The sequence below is a fragment of the Triturus cristatus genome, chromosome 3_2 (assembly GCF_964204655.1).
Source record: "Triturus cristatus chromosome 3_2, aTriCri1.1, whole genome shotgun sequence".
Taxonomy (NCBI): domain Eukaryota; kingdom Metazoa; phylum Chordata; class Amphibia; order Caudata; family Salamandridae; genus Triturus; species Triturus cristatus.
The window spans coordinates 1,196,635,445-1,196,659,482 of NC_140584.1; the positions used below are offsets into that span (position 1 = coordinate 1,196,635,445).

The following is a 24,038-nucleotide window of genomic DNA, read 5'->3' on the forward strand; positions in this document are numbered from 1 at the left end:
ATTTGCTATTCTTCTTTATTCACGGTTTGGAATAAGGGAGGCGTGCTGTGTTGCATGCTCATTTTTTCCTGAATGAGAGGATGCTTTCAAGAGTGAGTGCGGCAGCGAGAGTAGTGATGTAGAGCAATGTTGGTAAGTGTGTGCTGGGACTAGCTTGCCTGGCAGTTACTTACAGCCAGAGGCAGGATGGAGGCCGGATGCTGTAAACCGCGCTTGACCGGAGTACAGAACTTACTACCGTCTCCAGACTCATCTACAGGAACAACACCCTCTAGACTCACCAATATGTTCATGATGGGGCTATTGAGGCCTGATGGGAGTCCCAAAGGTTGTAAAGTTCTTCTTGGAGAGTGGTATGCTACTTTTTAGGTCTCGCGAGCCAAAGGCTCGAAGAGACATTTTATATCTGGGCTTTGAAAGTGCTGCCGTGGCCTAAAGCTACAGTGCATGTGCGCGGGCGCGCGCGCCGCGCTTACTTTCACTTTCGCGGCCGCTTTGATCGCGATCGCGATCACTTTCAATTTCACGCAGACCCAGCCTCCTCTGCCGGCACACCCACAACTGGCAACATTACTAGCGCTTGTTTAGATTTACACATTGTACTGGATCATGATAGGGCAATATAACTACTGCATTAGAACCCGTTCCAGAGGCCAGCCAGCTCTGTACTCCGCGGATCGCCGGATTGAAGCACCCTGAAACTTGTGGGCCGCAGTAAGCTGCGGCCTCCATCTACATTTCTTTGTTTCTCTGACAACTTTATTTTTTTCATTGGGCCTTTAATTAACTTTCCCTGTCTGCACACACTTTCTGGCGTGTTGGCAACTGACTCCATATAACTAATGTTTCCGTACTTTAGCCAATGCATTTTTTTGCGGGAGCACTCCGTTCTACATTTCTTTGTTTCGCCAATACTTTTACTATTTATTTGAGACTTTAATTAACTTCTCTGCCTTCACACATTTCTTTGCGTCTTAGCATTAGACTCCATTTAACTAATCTATGCATACTTTGTCCTTGCATATGAAAAATCTTCTTGTGGAAGCACGCACGGCTACATTTGTTTGTTTATACGACACTTGTATTATTTCATGGGGCATTTATTTAACTTAACATGGCTGCACAAATTTGTTTGCGTACTTTTGCTCATTTTCGCTGTTTGACCAGCAATGTATTACATGTAAACTTGTTAATGACAGATAACAGGAGCATTATTTTCTGGCTACGTGTACCCCCCACCCCACCTCCCCATGCGAGGCGCTTTCAATCAACAGCAAGCATAGCAGCTGTTTTCCATGTAGCGCAGCTTTTCACTCAGTGACAAGAGCGTTAAAAGGGCTGAACAGCCTTGTCTCTGCAGCTGATTTTGAAAGCGACAGCATGGTGTTAAACAAGCATTTGCAATGCAATAGGTCTCGCATTTATGCGAGTTTAAGTTATTGCCATGGTAAATGATTATCTTTTATTTATGTTTTATAAACCAAAACCAAAATAAAAGGCATAGCCATTTACAATAGCAATAGCTCAAACTCGCATAACTGCGACACCTATTGCATTGCAAATGCTTGCATTTTTTGCTCTCCAGCGTTGTGTTAGGAGTCCTCTGCCCACCGTCATAAGCAAACGCACAGGGGACCTAAACAAATGTTACTGCGTCTACCAGACACCTTGCTTAATGACACACTTGGCATATTCAAAATTATCGGCACCACCGCCCTTGAAGTGCACCATTACCATTCCCCATTTACTGTGTAACATTATTGATTGTGTCGTGCTTTTTGCTGATGCTGATTCACATACCTCATCAATTTCAAATGTTCACGGCTAATGTGCTGTAATTGACATGCCACGCTGCCCATCCTCCTCTCATTCCCTTTTCCTCTCCCTGCAGTTCATTATTTCAACCCATTGTATTGTCCCTGCTCCTCCATGACCCTGACTGCACCCGTCTCTAGCTGTCTGCCATTTAGGGAGTATACCTATATACCCATAGCAGGCTTTAGCAGCCCATCCCTCTTGTGTCTCAGCCCGGACAGGAGAAAAAAACCACACACACACATGAACTGCTGTGCGCTCCATGATCAGTGTCTCAGGTCTTATCTCCGCCTCACCAGAGCATTTCACAGGTCTTTAAAAGTCTATTTACATCCCAATAGGAAATGGTTAGCAAGACTTTGTAATACATTAGGTGAATACCTGCAGCACTGGTTCATGCTTGTGAGAAACCGAGGTGAGGTGGATTGAGGTGAAGAGTGCGTGGTGCCAAGGCTCTTGACGTAAGCATCTTCCTCCTGCACAGGCAGCCACTTTATGTTGTGCTTGTTGTACTTAGCTTTGTCACATCACCAGTGGCACGTTAAGTAACAGTAGATGTTGTAGCACCCAGGATAATGTGCTGCATGGCTAAACACTTTATAAGGTTCCAAAGGCGCGACCTATTGGCAATGCCAATGCTTGGTATCCCTTTGCGCACACACTTTCTCTTCTCGGCCCAGCCCCTCCTCCCTACACTCAATTGCTGCTAGTCACACGCAAACGCAAGTATAAACAGTCGGCTTCAACACATGCCCTCCAGCCCTTTTCGGCTGCTTCAAACACTGTTTTCTAAATCTTATCTTTCGCACCATCTGGCAGCGCCTTCTCGCATAAATCTATTCGCCCTTTACTTTCTTTTTACCTTCCCCCCCCCCCCGTGTTGGCCCTCCTTTCACATTTTCTACTGCTGATCTAAAGATCGTATAGCAATAAACAAACGCTGTAGCAGTTTTAAGCCGCTATCCCTCAATAAACACAAGCCCACACACTATTACTACCCACATTTAATCAGCTTCTTCACATTTCATTTTGCCCTTATTGATTAATTTCCACACTTACAAGCAATTGTACTCTAGTACGGCTTTATAAACTGTTTTATGAACTGTGCACAATACAAACCCGGAGCCGCATATTCAGCCCACACCTCCCCTCCCTTTCCAAAGGCCTCTACAATAGCAGTTTCACATGAATATGCTCAATAGGCATTTGCAATGCAATAGGTCTCGCATTTGCTGTACTTTGAGCTAATGGCATTGTAAATGACAATGCCTTTTATTTGTGTTTTTAAAAACCTGAAAGCAATGCGTAAACACATACTTTCCACTTAGTCATTGCTTACGAGAAGCAAAGCTGGCAGTAACTGCGGCTCTTTTACTGACAGCCTTGCTTCTCCTTAGCAAGGACAATAAGTACAAAATGCATGTTTACACGCCCCTTGAATGTTTTCAAAACACATAAATAAAAGGAATTGTCATTTACAATGCCAATAGCTCACACTCCTGCGAATGCGAGACCTATTGCATTGCAAATGCTTGTTTCTCTTTTCAGTTGTCCTCGGCGCATAGCATGCTGTGAAGGATGGAGAGGTAGATGCCTATGCAGTCCAACTAGTCCAGGAGTTTTGGGGCTTAGCACTGAAATGAAGAAGCAGCTGCCATGACGAGTTGATGCTTTTGGAGTGGGTGAGAACAGTCAAGTGCGCAGAATCTCCACTCCTTTGCGGAGTGCGTGTCGGGATTCTCTCAGTATCTTGGTGCTTGAATGCAGAGAAGGTCGCTCTGTGGATGGCAGCGAGTTTGCTTCGGTCTTCCATGAATAGTCTGAGCACTGGATGTTGTGCATGTGGAGAGGAGAAAACCAAGGATGTCTGTGGAGGTGAGCCATGTTTCTGTAATGTGCACTGTACCTTAGTGTTAGGTGATGATGTCATCTATGGTAGGAATTTGCAGGGTGATTGCACAGTGTGCGATGCTGGAGGTGTCCGAGGACGTGCGAGTGCGATGTGGGTGAGGTTTTTAATATCTGATGAGCTGGTGGGACAAGGGGTTTGGATGTGGGTGCACTGCTTCCTGTCAGGCATCTGACTGGCTTAGCTCAGTGGCAGCTCTGGTTGAAAAACTCTGTTGTTGATCATGGGAGTAGAGGCCGTGTGACTGCTGAAGTAGTGCATGGGAAATCCTGTTTCTATCCTGGGGCATACTACTTCTGACCAACCGGATCATAGCACAGCCCAAAAACCGATTTGCCCAACATGGCATATGACGACATAGCAAGAATTACAGACCTACGGGCCGACACGTTTGCCTTCGCAGATGATGACGCCTCAAAAATCTATGCACTCATGAATGAGGAAACCACGCCGTTGATCAACAAAAGAAACAAAGAGAATAATTTACGCCAACTTTTATATCTCAGCAAGAGAGAAATCAATCAAAGGCTCCACGCCAGCACCCTGATTAAATATCACCGAGCCCAGCGGATTCCAAGAGGCCTCAGAGTCCTACTGAAACCTCTTCTATGCAGGAACAGCCCCAAATGTGTAGAACTCTGGTACGCTATACTGAAAAAATGCTCTTTAGATCTTATTTTACTTATTATTGAGGAACTCTCGAGAGTTTTGGAAGAACTAAACAAGGAAATCGCACACTCTAAATCAGAACTTGTTATGTTATGTTATGTTATATAGAATTTCTATAGCGCACGGCTACTCCGACAGAGTGTCCCGGCGCTTTTCACTTGCAGCTCAGCGAGAATAACATAACAACATGGAAACAAAACGGAAAAAGTCAGAAGAAAAAAACCTAAAGATTAAAAAGCCAGGTCTTAAGGCTCTTCCTAAACAGAAGCAAATTAGACGTGCTCCGTAGAACCAGAGGCAGCGAGTTCCAAAGCTGGGGGGCTTTCAAACTAAAAGAACGCCCCCCAGTACGGGCTTTCCTTACCCGTGGCACCAAGGCCAGGTATAGAGCTTCTGATCGTAGAGAGCGGGCTGGGCGATAAAAAGTCAACCTCCGCTGCAAGTACTTTGCCCCTGTGCCAAACAGAGCTTTATGCATCAGGGTCAAGGTTTTAAACATGATCCGTTTCCGGATAGGCAACCAATGCAGCGCCTGCACCAGCCCCGAAGCTCCCGCTCGCCTATGGAGTCCAAAAATAGCGCGAGCCGCAGCGTTCTGCGCCACCTGCAGGCGCTGGACCAAGTAGTCCGGGAGCCCCAGAAAGAGGGCATTGGCGTAGTCCAGTCTAGAGCCTATTAGAGCCTGAACAGTGATCCGCCTGTGCTCCTCAGAGAGCAATGGTAGAAATTTGCGGAGCATCTTCAAAATGCCAAAACAGGTGCCGACCAAACCAAGGATATGTGATCTTAACGTAAGCTTGTTGTCCAGCTTAACTCCCAGGTTTTTGGCGACCAAAGAAGACTGAGCAGGGGGACACATATCCATAGGCCACCAGACCTGCCATTCAGGGTCGGCGGTGCATCCGAAGAACAGGATCTCTGACTTGCTGGAGTTGGCCTTAAGGCTGTTCCGCTGGAACCAGTCAAAGACCATCCCCAGACAGCCCCGAATACACTCTCCATCGAATGCCTGATCTTTCCCGCATGTGAAGAGCAGTTGAGTGTCATCTGCGTAGGATACAATCTGGGCCCCAAAAGCCTCCACCAATGCCGCCAGAGGGGCCATAAAGATATTAAAAAGAGTCGGGCTCAACACAGATCCCTGTGGAACTCCGACTCCCAATGGCGGCATCTCTGCGGTGCTTTGGGAAACCCAGACTGTTTGGCGGCGGCCCTCGAGAAAAGATGTAAACCATTTGAACACCGTCCCCCTAAGACCGATGTCATAAAGCCTGGCGAGAAGCGCCTCATGGGGGACGGTGTCAAAGGCCGCCGACAGGTCTAGCATGACAAGCATGGCCTTGCCGCCTACATCCAGCGTCTCCCGGATGACCTTCGAGACCTCCAGCAGTGCCGTCTCAGTACTTAAATTGGGACGGAACCCGGATTGTGATGGATGCAGGAGATGGTTGGTTTCTAAGAAACCAGACAAGATGCCATGGACATGCTTCTCCGTGATCTTAGCTAGGGCCGGGAGAAGGGAGATTGGCCTGTAGTTGGCCAACACCTCGGCGTCTAGTCCAGGCTTCTTCAGGAGGGGGATCACCATCGCCCTCTTCCAGGCGCATGGGACCCTTCCCTCCCTCAAGGAGGCATTAAGGAGAGGATTAACCAATGGGTTCACCACCGATGCCACCCTGGCCAAAAATTTGGCCGGGCAGGGGTCCAATGGCGAACCAGATTTAAGATTGGTTAGCAGCATCAGGGAAGCTTCGTTGGAGATAGCGGGGAACTCCTCCAGCACAACAGCTGGCATGGACGATGAAACAGATCCCACCCCAATGCTGCACCCCCCCTCACCAGACCTCTCCGGAAAAGAGGCCTGGATGGCCTTGATCTTCTCAGTGAAGAAGCTAGCAAGATCACAGACCCATGTGTCAGATGACGCTGGAAGGGGCGCGTTGGATCTCAGGGTTGTGAACTCCCTCACCACAGTGAAGATCTCCTTACAGGAGTTCATAGACGCCTCTATCCTCCTGGCCAAGTATTCCTTCTTCGCACACAAGATGTCACGATGGTACACTTTCACTGCCGCCCTATAGGCTAGTTTAGCCTCCTCGTCATATTGGAAGCGCCAGGCCCTCTCCGCAACCTTACACTGGCAGCGGGGCAGGCGAAGCGCCTCTGTAAACCACGGCGCGGATAGTCGTTTGGCCGTGGACCGAGGGGCAACTGCAGGGGCGAGATCGTTCAGCCTGTCTGCCAGCCAGATCTGCAGGGCCTCGGTGTCCCGCTCCAGATCGCCCGTGAGGGAGCACGGATGGTCCACCAGCGCCTGCGCCAGCATCTCAGGCGTCACTTTGTGCAGTGCCCTTGAGACTGAACTAGGTTGTATAGGGGTGTCGCTATGTGGGAACACCGCCTCCGGTATAGAGAACTTAATCAACCTGTGATCAGTCCATAGCACTGGCACAGTATCGATGTCGACAAGAGGAGTCGAAGAAAACACTTGGTCCAAAGTGTCACCCCTCTCATGGGTGGAGCCCGTGACAAAGGGTGCGAGACCCAGCGGAGACATAATGTCCATCAATCTGATTGCGTCTGAGTCGTCCTCCACATCCAGATGGAAATTAAAGTCACCCGCCAACAAGCAGTGCTGTGTGGACAGGGCCAGTTCGGAAAAGGCCATCTGCAGGTCCTCGAAAAAGGAACCCACAGGACCTGGAGGCCTGTATACCAGTAGCCCTTCAGTGCTTGGTGCGGGGACAATCTAAGCGAGAAAGCAAGAGCCTCAGAACCACAGAGAAGATTCAGGGGGAGAAGAGAGCAGGAGACACTCTTCTTCACCACCACCGCTACTCCCCCTCCCCTACCCTTGACCCTATCCAACCGGAAGATGTTATAGGCCAGAGGGATGGCCGCGAAGATGTCCGGGTTAGACGCCTTACCCAACCAAGTTTCGGCATAAAGGGCTTTCCCTGACCAACAGATCATAGATGTCCAAGGCATGGCTGCCTAATGATCTGGTGTTAAGCAAAAGGCAAGAATGGATAGCACAAGCCTCATCTGGTCGGCGGGCGGCCACCGGAGCCCAAGTAGGCGACCAGCCACAACCCGGGCAACATCGTTTCCCCTTGTAGCGTCCCGGGAATGTTGTCCGACAGGAGCGAGAGGAAGTCCGCATAGCATGAAGAATGGATGAAGAGTAACAAATCATCCTAGCGGGGCGCCAGGTCTGGCCAGAGTCTCCCGCCGCTCCGTCGCCTCCGAGTCGCTGACAGACGCAGACGGGCAGGACTCTGGCGAGATTCAGGCGTAGTGAAGGCGCTTCACCGCTGCGCGTGACCGCTGCGCTGCGGAAGTGATGTTATATAGGAGTGACAGGCGGAGTACTAGAGCGCTCACCTGGATGTTGCAGGAGCATCCCAACCCGCTCCAAGATGGCGGCCAAAGTGCGCGCGGGAGCCCCGTGAGCCCGGGCCCGCCAAAACAGCGGTGCGTGTTTTGATGATTTTACAGTGCAGGTAAGGGCCAGGGAAGGGAAACCCCGCGATAAAAGCAAGGAATAACGAAAATGAGAATGAACCAAAATAAATAACAAGGAAGCTTAAAATCAATAAGAGCAGCCAACAGATGAGCGTGTGCGCGCTGCAAGCGCTAGATGCCCAGTGACGGTCACCTTTCCAACTTCAAGGCATGACTGAACCGGAAGACTGGGGGAAAATTTTGGAGGACCTCAATATACAACTCAGATACAAAGAAGAAATCACCGAAAGAAAATTTTGCAAATATAAACGAGACACCATTTATTATAAGATGGGAGAGGTATACTCTTGTGCGGAGATTTACACAAAACGTCGGCAGAACAAGCCCTTTAACCCCAACACTGAAACGGACACGTCCTCTTCAGAAGGGGAAGGGGGGTCCGTGACTCAGACAATAACAACCACACAACAGCCCATCACCGCTCCAACCCAACCCAACACTGGTGTACCTTTTTTAGAGGTAGGCCAAAGAGATCAAGAAGACCCAGGAGGGGCAAAAGGCATCAACCCAACCATACCCAGTCCGAAGGCCCAACCAACAACAGGCCGACGGAACAAGGGGAAGAAACCCTGAACTCTGAACTACTGGTCATCAACATCTCCACTTACAACATGAATCAGATGGAAATACAAACACTTCAAAAGGGAACTTCTTTTGTACCCACCCATCATACGAACAAATTGGAACTGGATATCAGCCTGTTCAAGTTAATGCGAAACCTGCGATTACGTCATTTCTTTGAAAGTGTAGCACAATCCCCTAATAGAGACCGTCTACTTAAGCATCTTAGTATCAAGAGCACCTTCCAAGCACCGATTTCCCATAAAACTCTGGACTCTTGAGAACTTGGTGAAAAATGACATACAGTCGTTCAAATTCAAAAGACGTTCCAAATTACAGAATCTAACCAATAAAGAGCGAGCAACACTGATTAATCTGGCTAACGATCACAACATAATTTGTCAAAAAGCCGACAAGGGGGAGCCCTTGTGATAATGGATACTGACTTTTACCAGACCCAAGTAGACCGACATGTGAGTGACAGAGACACATACATGATCCTTCCACAGAACCCTACTGACAAATTTCAGAAACTATTACAAGGGATTGTGAACAGGACCGCTGACACTGGTGTCATCAACGAGAGGACCAAGAAATATCTGATTTCACCTCACCCCAGAACACCAACCCTACACATGTTGCCAAAAATACACAAAGACCTCAACAATCCTCCTTTCCGCCCGATAGTATCCACCAGGGGCGGCATACATGAAACAATCGGCAAGTTTTTGGATGTACATCTCCAGCAGTTTGTGGTGAAAATGAACACACCTACGTCAAGGATACCACTGACTTTTTTACCAAAATAAACCAGATTAAATTACCCACAGATGAAGAAGTATGGCTTTGTACCATCGACGTTAAATCTCTCTACAACTCGATCCCCCACAACCTTGGGATTGAAGCCATAGAAGAAACACTCCTCCAATCAGAATTGGATCACGATTTTCAAGTATTCATTATGGAATTACTCACTTTCACATTGTATCAAAGTTACTTCAAGTGAAAAGATAAATATTATCTGCAATTAACCGGCACTTCAATGGGCAATTGTGCCGCACCGGCCTATGCAAATCTTTTCATGCATGTCTTTGAAAGCAAATACATCTTAAGTCTGGATATTTGGAAGAAACACACATGGCTGTTTTTACGCTATATAGATGACATATTTGTGTTATGGCGAGGTACATCTGCCACTCTCAAATCAGCCTTGGATAACCTGAATGACATCAACGATCGCATACAATTCACATTCAATATCCATAACACCGCCATTACTTAACTGGATGTACTTTTGACAAAGCAAGGCAACCAACTTACCACCACCATGTTCAGAAAACCAACTGACCGCAACAACCTTTTACACTACAAAAGCTTTCATCAATCATCATTGAAAAACCAATTACCGTTCTCACAACTACTCAGGGTCAAAAGGATAGCATCAGACGACTCTGAATTACAAATACAAACCAAGAAAATGGTCCGGCGGTTCCAAGCTCGTGGAGACCCGCACGAAACCCTACAAAATGCCATCACCAAGGTGGCCAACACAACCCGATGCGCTTTACTACAACCATCTACCCGCAGGGAACAACAACACATGGTGGTGGTCTCTCGATATTCCACCATGAGCCATTGATGTAAACAATCCATTAAAAAACACTGGCCTCTGTTGGCCCCTGAAACAGACTTCCAATGGCATTTTCAGCGAGTCGCCGATGTTTGCGCATACAAGAAGTAAAAACATCCAAGAACTGATCATACCGACCATCAAACCCCAAGTTACCGAATACCGGGGGACCATTCCCTGTCACAACTGCAGCAATTGTCTCAACATTATCAAGGGCAATAAGATTACGCATCCCATGAGGGGCACTCCCATCAAGTTACACGTCAACGCCACCTGCGACACCACCAATGTGATTTACCTATTGAAATGCCCATGTGGCCTCGTATACGTGGGCAAAACTGAAAGGGAAATCAAAACCCGCATACAAGAAAACAAAAGCAATAAACGTACCACCAACATGAAATCAACCGTTGCTGCACACTTTTCTGATTATCATCACAACATTGCACAGCTGAAATTAACTGTATTAGAGACTGTTGAAAAAATCGAAGGCAGAGACAATAATAACTTCCTTTTACAAAGAGAGAATTTTTGGATATACAAGTTGGAATCTTTGAAACCCAAGGGCCTCAATGACCGCTTGGAATTCGCGTGTTATCTGTAACATGTGTGCAATATGGTTATTGTGCAGTCATCACACTGGCTTATGGGAGATTTCATAACTCCATTGTAGTTGTTTTTATGACAGTATTACAGCCTGAATATCACATGGTCATTTTTTCTACTGAACACTTTCTTCACTAAATATCTGTTTTTTCTAATTCCATTTAATATTTTCACGGTCCGTAAATACCCCTGGAATTACATTTTCACGTCTTGCACCACCCACAATATGTCACTTTATCGTCCTCTCAGCACCTGCACCCGTTCACATTCTAGTCTTTCAAACATTCCCTTAGTTCGTCATCCTTGACGATTTTCTTTTTTAACCAAGCACGATTCAGCTTCGTCTGCAAACTTGATGCAGACCCGGCACTAACCGCATACAAACCCGGAAGGTAAGAGGGTTTTACCACGGTGATGAATCCTATTCACATGGTCTTTTACCGGCAGTAATAACACAGCGGCTCACACCCGGCCTGATTGTTTTTCATACACGCCGTCTTTTGATGTTTGCACAGAGCATGCTTTAACCACTTATGTTCACGGCGCAACTTGCATTTCGGCATAACCGTCACTCTCCCGACTCAACTGGCCTTACACACGACATTATGGCTTTACCGGTGGCACTGTTCGGAAAGAGTGCATTCATCACACACGCTCTACAGCGTACTATATATTTTTGCACTATTGTTACTTCATACCCGCTGTGTTTCTTTAATGAAGAGGTAATATGCCAACAAGGGATTTTATTTCAAACAAATTCTATAGTTATTGATTTTAAGAAACTAATTTGGTTTTCCTTTTTCATGATTCATTGCTCATTCAATTGTTTACCTGTACTCCTTTTTAATTGAATTGACATATAAAAAGATTTGTGATTATTTCACAAAAAGATTTCCCGTGTGTGTATTTCATATTTTTGATGATTGGTTCAGTCAATTGACATATGGGTTGGTATTTGTCTTGAACTCACCCGCCAAATTAGTTTCTCAAAATCAATACCTATAGAATTTGTTTGAAATAAAATCCCTTGTTGGCATATTACCTCTTCATTTAACCCGCCCAAGCCCTCAAGGGTATATTGGGTTAGTTTCCCTACGATTATAGTGTTTCTTTAATGGCACTTTGCGGCTTCACTTTTAACTTTCACTTGTGACCTTTTGAATTGTACAATGATAGAACAACTATTAATGGGATTTCTCAGTTGCGCTGCTGCATATTAAGACCAACGTTTTTAACATCTTTATTGACACACTACCCACGTGTTTGGTTGATTTTTTCTTTTTTTTTTCTTCTTTTGATTCCCCTGATGAAGGGCCCGGTGTGCCCGAAATGCATTGGGATCACATGTAAAAGAAGCTTAACCGCATCAGGATGATGTTTCCCTACGTTCAAATTATGGAATATCAATAAAGTTTTGTTACAAACTTTGGGACGAGACCAGTATCAACTTCATTGATTAAACTTCATGTACAACATTCAAAATTCGCCAACGCGATAAACCACGTAGCGCCCAGAGGGACGTTGTCTAATGGCAGACAATGCATGATGGATTCTCGATAAACACACTCCCTGGGTTCAGAGAGTGATACCTCTGTGGCACACGACAACTTGTTCAACCTAGTTTTCATCTGGTTTGTGCACGTCCAACTTTCAACTATTTCTATCCTGCGGCACACATGTGCACAACCAAATGTGCGCAGACACAAATATGCATGCTCTCTACACACGTAGATACACAAACACACACAACTCATGCATGCTGTGCAGGAAATTGGGACCTGTTTGCAGTGTCCCCCCACTTTTTGCCCCATTTGAGACCCCTGAATGCTGGCTTTCTGACTCAAGAGTGCCCTGGGCTCTGCTCTGTGTAGGGCCAGTGCGTGTTGAAAACACCGGCTGTTATGCTGAACACACAGTAAAAGACACACATGCATTAGGGTACACTATGTGTTAGGGTACACCTATGATTGTCATGGCCTGCCCTATAGGTCCCTAGTAAATAATAGGGCATAGTAGTTTAGAGGCCAGCAGCCCTTCCTGCACTTGCATGTGTGCACTGCTGGAGCCTGAGGTCAGTTTAAAAGCCGCCCTGTGTTGCAGCACTGCTTTTAAATGTAAATTGTGCCCAAACTCGACTTTGGTGGTAGCTACAATATGTGGGCATTTTGGGTACCCCCATAGTCTCCCCTAGGTGTCCCAAGGGAGGGTGGTCATGTCATTATAAGGAGGGCCCTTAAAAAAAGATCTTTTATATGCCCTGGGGATAGAGAAATTGCACATTTTACTTTACCTTTGTACTAAAGTGCCTCCCAAAATCGACTTTTGTGTTAGGAGCACTGTGGAGTGAGGATCTACACTATTGTTGCATATTCAGGAACCCTAAAGTCTACCCTAAGTGTCCCGGGGGAGGGGGTCACTTAACTATAGGCAGGGCCCTTATAAAAGATGTTTTATATGCCCGGATGATGGAGAAATTGCACATATCAGTTTCCCCATTGCAGACGCCTAGCCCCAAAGGATTACATGGCAACAGTATAGGAATGCATGCCAAGTAATAGGAATTAAATACAAATACCATCCAAGGGCTTAGGAGAATGGTCCTGATCAATCCAATAATATGCTTTGGTTGAATTTATCCTAAAGTATACAGGAAAGCAGCTTTAAGACTTTGTCTGTAAGCCAACATTCAGCCTTCTCGTGGTCTTCACTAATTGGTTAGAGGTAGCAAGATTAGCCAGGCTGCTTTGATGAAGAGATAAGTGGCACCCAGGAGAGGCTATCTGGTAGGCACAGCTCTGCTACACAGGAATGCCAGAGCAGGGGGGAGGGGCGTAAAGCATGGAGCTTCAAAGGGGGAATAGGGCAGGCAGGTAATGCCAGGCCCATCCCATCTACCCACCAGCCCCTCTGACACAGCACGATGACAGGCTTAAGGAAGGAATTTGCAGATGGTATAGAGAGAGAGAGCTATGGAATTGAGCCATACTGGAGATTGGTTTAACTGGTTCTTGCTCCTCTGCCAAGATTTCGGCCAGACTGAATTTTGGAGGAATACTGCTTTCTGGGAGATTATGCTACACTGTGGAGGAAATGGTCATGCTCTGGGGTGTTGCCCTGCACCTCATTGGACAGGAGTGCTCTCCTGCTTGACCCCAGAGCTTGCCGAATAAATAAGTGAGAGGAGCAGAGCCTCTCATATCTGCTGCTTAAAACTAAGAGAAGGAATGCTGAGATGGAAACTTGATTTGCACCATCAGGCCCTGCATTCTGACTGACTGCGCCTGCTGCATTATCTGGAACTACAGGCCTTTGGATGTACCTTGCTTTAAGAGGAATAAAGAGTGGACTCCCTGCAACCTACAGGTTAACAGAGCTCACTTGCATCAACTCCACCAAGAGACCCTTGCCTGGAGTGCATCCAGAGGACCTGTAAGGGTTTTGGCCAGGTGCATTGTGGGAATTGTGGTCCCAAACTTTCAAGAACCATCTTGGGGCTTCCAGACCGTTGGATTGGATTGTGAACCCTTTGGGCCCTCGAAAGGAACTTAAGGAAGAAGTTACAGACATTTGGGTGCACTCTGTGAAAAAACGTCATAAGGTGAGTAAGTGCTAGAACATGGTTATTCTTTAAAAAATTAATATCTTCGGTTCTCTACATTGGATTTCTTTTCGTTTTGGTGTCATTTTAAAGCTAAAAAATATTCCTATGTTTATAAATTTGTGTAGGATTTTTATTGTGTGTTGTGTCTTAATTATTTACTGAATTGGTGTTTTTAAATGCTTCAAGGTTGAGAGCATGCAAATAATTTATAGAGACCTATACTGAGCCCTAGACCGTGTTAGGGGCCTTATTGCCCGTGGGAGATGCATATTTACCACTGCTAATAACCCACTTTCCACCATGATTCCTCACATAAGCACTCAATCACCCCTTCTCCTTTCCACAAGATGCAATGCTTACGACGCCCATTGTCTTCCAATGCCCTGTTTGTTCTCTATTCTTATTTTCTTCCTACTAGCTCAGTATCTAAACGTGTCCAACGTCACAACATTCTCAATCACCTACCTCACGCTGGCTACTTTCCGCTTACCTCTTGGTTGTCACTCGTTTGCCATTTATGATTGTGGTAGACGTGGAGACGGATCTGAAATTCCCCGTATTACCAGCGGAACCAAATGAGGAAAAGGAGGAGAATTCTGCAAAGAACAGAAGGAGTCCGTAAGCAGTAAATCAGAAATCAGTACATAAGCGACCATTCCGCTATACAGCTAAAACGGCTTCAAACCCAGAGATTAGAAAGAGAATGGATGTTCACCAGGGCCTTATGGTCAGAACAGTGCCCTGGATACTCCGTATCCCCACATACAGCTTCTCCCATACTACCACATATGAGTCAGGGTGTCCGGGATAATGGTTCCTCTGTAGCTTTCAGTTTTTGAAATCACGCATCAATGGCAGAGACAACCCTCAGGCACAGTAGGTCTGCACCCTCTACCACGAACAATCCTGTGACCACTCAGGAGGCGTTCAAGAAAATGCTTGACCCAAGCCCCTGATTAATAGGTGCAAAAACATTAACACTATTAACCCCTTCCATGCCCATGACGGAACGGTTCCGTCATGAGCATCGGTTGCGCTGTGCTCATGACGGAACCGTTCCGTCATGGCCCCGCCCGCGCTCGAACCCTTCAGCACCGCGGGGGAATTCCCGCCGCGCTGAAGGGGTTAATAAAATCATTGAACCTAAACAAAAAGTGAGCCACCATTTGTTTTCCTACATACTTGTTACAAGAAGGTGGTACATGCCACAATGGAGCGGTTGCAGTAACCCTTAGACCCGCTCGCTCCACCCTCCAGGTGACAGGAAAGAAAGAAGAACTTCCTCATACGTGTAGTTCTCAAACATCTGAATGAATACTGAATTCAGGCGTACTGAACAAAGTAACCAATTGGTGTAATCCCACAGGGATCATTTTGAGAGGAAATATCTAGTTATACAAAAGGCACATATACTTATTTAGGATAGGCTACTAATACAGGGCAACACAGAGGCAGCAGCTCTAGATAGATTCTCCTTCATATTTCCTGCACACTGAAAAATATGAAAGATAGAAGACACACAGTCATATATTCTGAAAACTACATGTGCCTTTAAAATATCAAGCTGGTGATGCTACAAATAGCTTTCACGGCCAGATGGCTGCTCATTTAATTCTTTACTCTCTCATCCTACACTTATGACATACTCCCCACCGTCACTCACACATTTTAGTGAATTTTATTTCCAGTCTCCAGGCCACCCCCTCTTGCGCGCCATCTGACTTCTTAAGTCCCTAATCAGCAAGCTCATAGCCTGCCCTTGCAGGCACATACACGCTTAACATCTCTCTTCAATCGCCCTTTCTATTTGGACACAGATTGTCCCTGCTTCAAAGGGGCAATCCACAATTGTCTTGCTTTTAACAAAAAATCTCTGCCCCCTAAATACCATCCTATGTCTCCACCTTCATTCTCTGAAATTCTTCAGCAGCTAGTATTCAATCATTTTACCTCTTTCATCACCACCCACAACCTGGCAGACCCCTACAAAGCAAGAAAGTGCCTTGTACTCAACGGGAACCACTCCTGCACTTGTCCAACCTCATAACCTCGGACCACTACAAGCACTTATCTTCTGTTTTGATCCACTTCAAACCCCTCCGCAAGCTTTTGATATTGTTGATCCCCCCCACTGCACTAGCCACCCTAAACAACCCCTGGACCACAGAATTTGTTCTCAACCTATGTCTCTGATCGCTCTTTTCCAGTCAATTTCTGCTCCTCACGGTCCACCCTACTAATCAGGATCCCAGGAGACTTGGTCTCAAGTCCTATTCATGCTTTGCACTAAACCAACCTCTTGGTAATATCGTTTCCTATGGCTTTTTCCATTCGCTAAGCCAGGATTCTCCAAAGTGGGTCCTGGTGGGCCGGATCCATGGCAGATTAAGATAACTGCATTTATCTAAATGTAGATCTGCTAAAAATCTGGCATGCATCCAGCCCTCCAATCCAACGATACCCAAATCTTTTGTTTCCTCTTCCACTCCTCTCACTCAGACACATCTGAAAATGCCTCTCAGCCATCTGCCACTGGACGACGGACGACGGACGGCTCACTCACATTATATAGATTCAAGCCAGAGGCAATCTCCTTTCATGCTACCTCGGCCTCTGCTGCTCTCCCTGACTATCTATTCCCCACTGCTGCCCTCCCAAACCCACTAACATGACCACAGCTTCTTCCAAAAGAAACGTAGGGGTGCACAGCGACCCTTTAATGATCATGGACACTTTTTAACCAACACAGCAGCCACATTTCAACTAGATTTGTAAAACTATTTAACTTCCACAAAGCCAAGAAAAGACAAATAAATGTGGTGCTCAATAACACTATTAGTTGCATTATCACAATATTAACAAGGCTAGCCTAGTGCCCATTTATTGGTATTGCAGATCACATCATAGATCCCTGCCCATAGCGTTCTGACCAAATGGTTTATTGATTGTATACTTAGAGATGAGATTAAGTAGATTTAGATATTAACATGGAATGTTAATAGGTTGAGAACAAAGCAGAAACAGAGGTGAATCTTGTAATACCTTCAACACTGTACTGCACAGATTTTTATACTGCAGGACACCCATCTCACCTTAGAGGAGAGCAAGATGTTCTTCGTAAGTCAAAGGTGGCTACAGCGTATGGTATGCATTGATCAGTTAATCTATTCAAAGGGAGTCACTCTTATAGTAAAGAAGAATTTAGGAGTGTATTTCTTAGAAGATAGGGGAGATACACTAGGTAGATGGGTAGTTGCGAATCTTAAGTGTGATGCACTTCTGTTTACTTTAGGGGGGTTTTATGGGCCGAATCCTGATGATACAGGGGCACTTAATACATCATCGCCGGTTATTGCAGAATTCTGCCAGTGATTATGGGAGGCGATTTTAATGCCCTACTGGATAGAGAGCTGGACACCACATCGGTCAGGAAAGAAGTCTGTATTGTTAAAGTTGTTTAAACATTAACAGGCTTGATGCACGACTTTGGCTTGTTTGACGCATAGCGTGTGAAGGCAGGAGCAGAGAGAGGCTATACTTTCTATAGCATTGCTCAGACCACTATGTTGTTTTGTTAATTATGCAACTATCAGGGGTTACATTGGAGGGGAGATGGACAGAACACTGTTAACAGATCAAGGGATTGTGCAAGAACAGAGAAAGCATACTCGGCTCTTCTTCCAGGAGAATGGGGGTTCGGCCATACCGGCTATGTTGTGGGATTGCCTTTAAGAAATACATTTGAGGGATTTTGCATAATATGGGGGCTATTAAGTCTAGAACAATGTGAGAAGTAAACAGAAGAGACGACGATATTCGGAAGGGAGAGATGGCGAAGTTAAAGGCAAATTCCGCTGTAGAGTTTCAAATTGTAAAACGACTTGGTAAAGAAATAAGATGCCTTGAGGGAATTGATTGAGGGACGGTAAGAGCTAGGTGGCAGACGTCTCAGTTAGCGATCTACGAATATGGAGAGATGAGTGGGCAGATGCTCACATGGAAAGCAAGAGCAGACGGGGTAAGGAATTAGATTAGCAAATTGGTGACTGAGGAGAATGGAAATGTTTCAGATGATATGAAGATATTGAGAGCAGAAATAACAGCGCAAGAATATTGGAGCAGTTGAACAGTTCGAGAAACAGGAAAGTGTCAGGGCTGGATGCCCTCCTGATAGAGTTCTGTAAGCTGTTGAAAGAATAGATAGTCCCGGTGTGGGAGGTAATGTTTCATCAGATATTTAGTAACAAAGGAAGAATACTGCCTCGCTCGAACGCGGCCATTATAAACCTGATTCTAACACCTAATAAAGACCACACGAGGATGGAGTCCTATCGGCCTACATTATAGCTTAATCATGACTATAAAGTTTACCCAGGAATATTAGCAAGAAGGTTGGCAAGGATAATGGGGAAGGTTATTTATTTGAAAAGTTTTATGAAGCGCAAACATGACCCTTACGGGTATCAGAGCGCCGTACAAAGTGGCAAAAGTACGAATAACGCAACACAATAGAATAAATGATGCAGTTAAATAAACACACTGTCAAACAAAAGGGGGAAACAATCAAAGTCAGGGAAAGGGGAGTCAGCCCGTCTGGAGGGCCCAGTACAGTTTCAGAAGGTAAATAGAGCAAGATAACAAGTGATCAGAAAGCATAAAATAAATCGAACAAATGGAATAAAAGAAGTATCACATCCGTAGAAAGAGAGAGCTTGAGAAGGAAAACACGTTAATGCTGTTGATGTTCACTCAAGATTAGCCATTTGACATGTTTCTTGAAAGATGCAGAGGATTGGTTGGATCTGATCTCGGGAGGAACAGCGTTCTAAATTCTTGGAGCAAGACCAGTGAAGGCACGATTGTAAGTTCTTTTCTTTTTGAATTTGGGAGGTTTCAAAAATAGGCTGGACTAACTTCTTAAGTTCCGACACGAGCCAGATAGTTCAAGCTGTTTAGCTAAGTAAACCACGGTGTTGTAATGGATAGCTTAATGCGCCAAGCAAACTATCTTGAAACGTATCCTAGCTTCGATAGACAGCCAATTTAGTTGAATTAGGTCTGGCGAAATGTGGTCATGCTTTCCGGAACCTATGATGAGGCTGGCCAATGAGTTTAGAGTGGCTCTGAGCTGGGCTAAACTAGCTTTAGGTAGCTCAGCAAGGGTCACCAAACCATATTCCAGATGAGAGATAACCAGGGATTGAACTACAGGCCGGAGGTCCGCAGGCGGAAGGAAAGGCTTGATTTTCTTAAGGGTGTTGAGCTGAAAATTGGCTCCCCTAATAGTTGCACTGATGTGAGCTTGCATATTTAGGTATTTGTCCAAGGTAATACCCACATGAGGGATGCAGTTAAGAGCAGTGAGTTGTTTATGTCAGTCCAGGGTAGGTGCAGAGTGGTTGCGGGGTCAATCAGAAGGAATTCTGTTTTGAGAGTATTTAACAAAAGATGGTTCTGGGCGAGCCATTGTTGAGTTTGTAAGAGTGCATCATTTAAGGTTTTAATGTACTCTGGAGAGGAGATCTGCAAGTACAGTTGCGTGTCATCAACATGCATGTGGTAATGAATGTTAGAACGGTTCAGAATATCGAAGAGAGATTCCATAGAAAGGTTGAAAAGAGTGGGCGAAAGTGCGGAGCCTTGAGGAACTCCAATGGTGACTGGGATACTGGATGCAAGGGAATGGTTAACTTTTATTCTTTGTGTGCGGTTCTGTAAAAAAGAGGCAAACCAATTAAAGACATGGCCCAAAAGCCCCATCCTATGCTGAAGAGGAACAATCAGGTTTTCATGTTTGATGGTGTCAAATGCTGAGGACAGGTCAAGAAGGATCAGAAGACAAGGGACATTATGATCAAGGGATCTCAGGGTGTCATCAACAATGTGAGTTAGTGCTATTTCAGTACTGTGACCTGCTCTGAAACTCAACTGGGAAAGGTCAAGGAGTTAAAATTTCTCTATGTGGTTGCAGAGCTGCATGTGGACGCATTTCTCGAGCAATTTAGCTAGAGTCATGATGCTGGTTATAGGCCGGAAGTTGTTAGGATCAGATAAATCAGAGCTGGGCTTCTTAGGGATGGGAGTGACTTGACCAATCTTGAGGCAATCAGGGATCCTCCCCTGCAAGAGAGATTCATGAATCATCCGGTACCAAAGAGGGAGAATGGCCGAATTGAGATCTTTAAAAAACTTAGTAGGTAGTGGATCGCTGAAATGATTGGAAGGTTTTAAGGGCGCCGTAGAAAGGAGCAGCTCCGTGTCATCTGGAAGAAAAAAGGAATTCCAAGAGGCGTCTTTTTCGGGAGCACAACCTATGTGGAAGGACACTACCGAAAGTTCCGTATGTTTAACCAATTATGTGGTGTAGTTCAGAGGCCACAAAATGGGAGTGGCAGGTTGCAGCTCCAGTTCAATTTTTCTTGCCTTTTCAGAGAAGTGAACTGAGAAGTCCTCCACACTAGGAAGGGAGGTCATGGGTGTCGAGATAAGGTTCGAAGAGTGGTTAGCTTGTTGCTTGATGATTTCAAAGAGCTTCATGGGTCTATTTTTAGCACCGTCCAGCTGAACCCTGGAATGGCCAGTTTTAGCAATGTAAATGTGTTTGTTGTAGGTACTTCTCACCTTCCTTAACTGAATGAGGTTAGTAGTGGAGGGAGAGTTTCTCCAAAGCCTCTCTGAAAGCCTAAGTTTGCAACATTCATCATTTAGGGAACCATTAAATCAAGGTTTGGATTGTTTGACTGGAATCCTTATGAGTTGCTTCGACGCAATAGTGTCGTAAATATTAGCCAAAGAGCTAATGTAGTGATCAGAAAGATCGTCCAGGTTGGTCATGTTAGGGGTGGCTGAAGCCTATTCTTGGTGATGGATGTCAGAACATGAATGTTGATGTCTCTCAGGTTGCGAGTCGGTTGTTTAGCTTTAAGAGGTTGGCCCTGTCTGCGCGTGAACCTTTCCAAGATGTGGAAGGAAATTTGATGATGATGCGACCAGTCACAGGGTAGAATGTCAACCAGTGGTATGATATTGTCTTTAGCTATGATAAGGTCGAGGGTGGGGCCCTTGTTGTGGATAGGTCCCTTACAGACCTGTGAGAAGTTGAGATCGGAGAGGAAAGCCTTTAAGGAACATACTAAAGGATCCTTTGTGTCATTCCAATGAAGATTAAAGTCTCAGAGGAAAATATGGCTGAGTTGGTCCGAACAAGAGCTAATGGCCTCCATGATTAACTCGATGAAGGGCAGATTATCACCCGGTGGATGATAAATTGTGTGGAGCACACAGACAATCTTGCCCTTATTCCAGATTTTGGCGATTAGTTGCTCACGCGAAGACAGCAAAGCATTTTGAGATTGCTTTATAGTGAGGTTGGAGCTACGAATGCAAGCAATGTCTCTCCCACCTCCCAGTTTTAACAAGGCGATCGCATCTGATAATGGCATAATCAGGAGGGATTAAGATGTCGAGAACAGGGGAGGAGGCATCATTGAGCCAGGTTTCAGTGAGAATCAAGAGGTCCAAATTTTGCGAAATGATGATTTCAGAAATATCAGCTGCATGTTTCACTGCCAATCTGCAATTGAGAAGCATCGATTTGATGTGAGGGTTGGTAGTGGCCACTCCATGATGAGAAGTAGTTATCTGAAGTCAATTTTCCTTATTAACTGATCTGAGGTTGACCCTAGGTTCTCTGTCAGGGTCAGAGGTAATGTTAGGGATGTTGATGATAGAGTTAAAGGAGTCACTGTATGAAAATAAAAGAGCGAGCGTGTCCTCAACCGACAACTGAGGCTGGAACCTACGGGGCCTAGAATGATGGTTAGGAAGAGGCCTAGATCTCCAACTGGAGCTAAGTGGGGAGAGGATAAAGGACTGTTTGTACCCGTCGTAAATAACTCTTAGTGGATTGGGTTGATCAGTCCCCGGGGAGGGGCGGAGCTTCCAGAGCTTCTCCATCTTCATGGAGAGCTGTAAAAGGGTCTGCATGAGATATCTGACAGCCAGAAGATCCATCTTGAGGTCAGCTACCTTCACCTCAAGGTAAGGGAGGTTATCGCTATCCGCCTAAGAATGAGAAAACGGGTATGACTCTTTTGTGAGAGGGGTGTTGGATGGCAAACTATGTCCCTTACCACAGTTACAGGGGGAGATAGAATCCCGCTTGAAAAATGGTCTCGACATCCAAAAAGGGAGGAGGATTAGCATGGAGGGGAGTAGGATTTGGGGCAAGGGGGCACTGAGCAGATCCTAGAGTAGGATTAGTTACGGGCAAGGTGGTTTTAACAAAGACGATGGGGGACGCACAGGAGGAGGAGGAAGGTAGGTGTGGCATATGAGGTGACGTACAGGGGACAGCAGCTAGGTTCAAGACCCTCGAGTTGGTTATACAGAAGCCCAGGGGTAGAATATCAGGGTTGTCAGGGTTAGTTGTGCGGATGTAATGCTCATCCTCCGTGCTGTTGGAAATAACAGAACAGAAAGTGGGTAAAAGGGGAAAGTAGAACTGGAAGGGAGGTGTGGATTAGGAGAAGTACTGGGGACAGCAGCTTGGTGGAAGGCCCTCGAGTTGGTACTACAGGAGCCAAGGGGTAGAATATCAGGTTTGTCAGGATTAGTTGTGTGGGTGTTATACACATCCTCCGTGTTGTTGGATAGAACAGAGCGATAAATTGGTAAAGAGGGGGAAGCAGAATCGGGAGTAGAAGAGGCGTAAGGAACAGAGGGTGCAGTTATCGTGGGTAGACTGCTATGATGGCGAGTGGCCGGATTTGAGTTATTAAGGGTGTTTTTAATCCTCATAAATATACTGTCAAAGCGCTTGAGGTTCACGTCAGAAGCTTGAATGAGGATGTTTCCATTATTGTGTAGGGAAATTGTCAGATTTGCCTTATGTTGCAGGAGAGGGTAGTGTGGTTAAACCGAAACCGGGTGGTGTTTTGCACAGCTGTTAGGAACGAAGCGCAGAAGTTAGAGTCTTTCTCCACTGGGCTCTTCTGTTAGTGTAGAAAATGGGGTCTGTCACCTCAGAGCCCTTCGTGGAAATATATATCGTTTGAGGAGATTGTGTTTGAAAGTCTTTTCCGCTTTCTTTGAGAGCTTGTGGGGGTAGACAATCTTAAAAGAATTCAGACCTACCTTAGCAAGGAAGTCAAAGGAATGAGTGGTGTGTTGAGCCATGATGTGGGTAGCGATCAAATTAGAGGAAGTAAAGTAGTCCAATTTAAGGGGAGCAATTTATAGTGTTCAAAGAGCGGTAGCGCAGAGCTCCCTCCAAACCTTAGCTGTGTGTTAAGATGAAGTTCAAGACACGAGTAGCGCGGCTGCAGAATAAGGTTACAATACCAATTCCTGACCGCACTAGCCCAGACCGCTATGTTGAAGCAAAAAAGTGAGATAAAACAAGGAGACTTATGTGTTACAAAAGGAGGCTTATGTGCTACCAAGGAAGCTCATGTATTAAGGAGTAAGAACTAGCCACCTTTCCAAGATGGCTGCCCCCTCTGACATCAGGGAACAAGGGGCAGGCAGAGGAACCCCTAAAATGGGGGATAAGAGGACACACCCAAAAGATCCGAGCGAGGTCAGCAATGCAGCCATGTCTAAAATAGTAGAGTCAACCATGCCAAGGCAGCAGAATCAACAAGCAGCCCCAAACCCCCTCCACTCCCGGAACTCCATCAGTGCCAGGGGTTGCCAAATGTAGGGCCAGGAGGGGGGGGAGA

General features: G+C 45.8%; 1 protein-coding gene across 6 annotated transcripts in view; it reads right to left on the minus strand.

Annotated features, from left to right (window-relative positions):
- Nucleotides 1-24,038, minus strand: part of DNAJB2 (DnaJ heat shock protein family (Hsp40) member B2) — a 258,095-nt gene that overhangs the window by 89,220 nt on the left and 144,837 nt on the right. For all 6 annotated transcript variants that reach the window (XM_085650119.1, XM_085650122.1, XM_085650120.1 and 3 more), the window contains exon 7: nt 14,807-14,912. In XM_085650119.1, the coding sequence (XP_085506245.1) occupies nt 14,807-14,912 (106 nt within the window). The remainder of the gene's footprint in view (nt 1-14,806; nt 14,913-24,038) is intronic.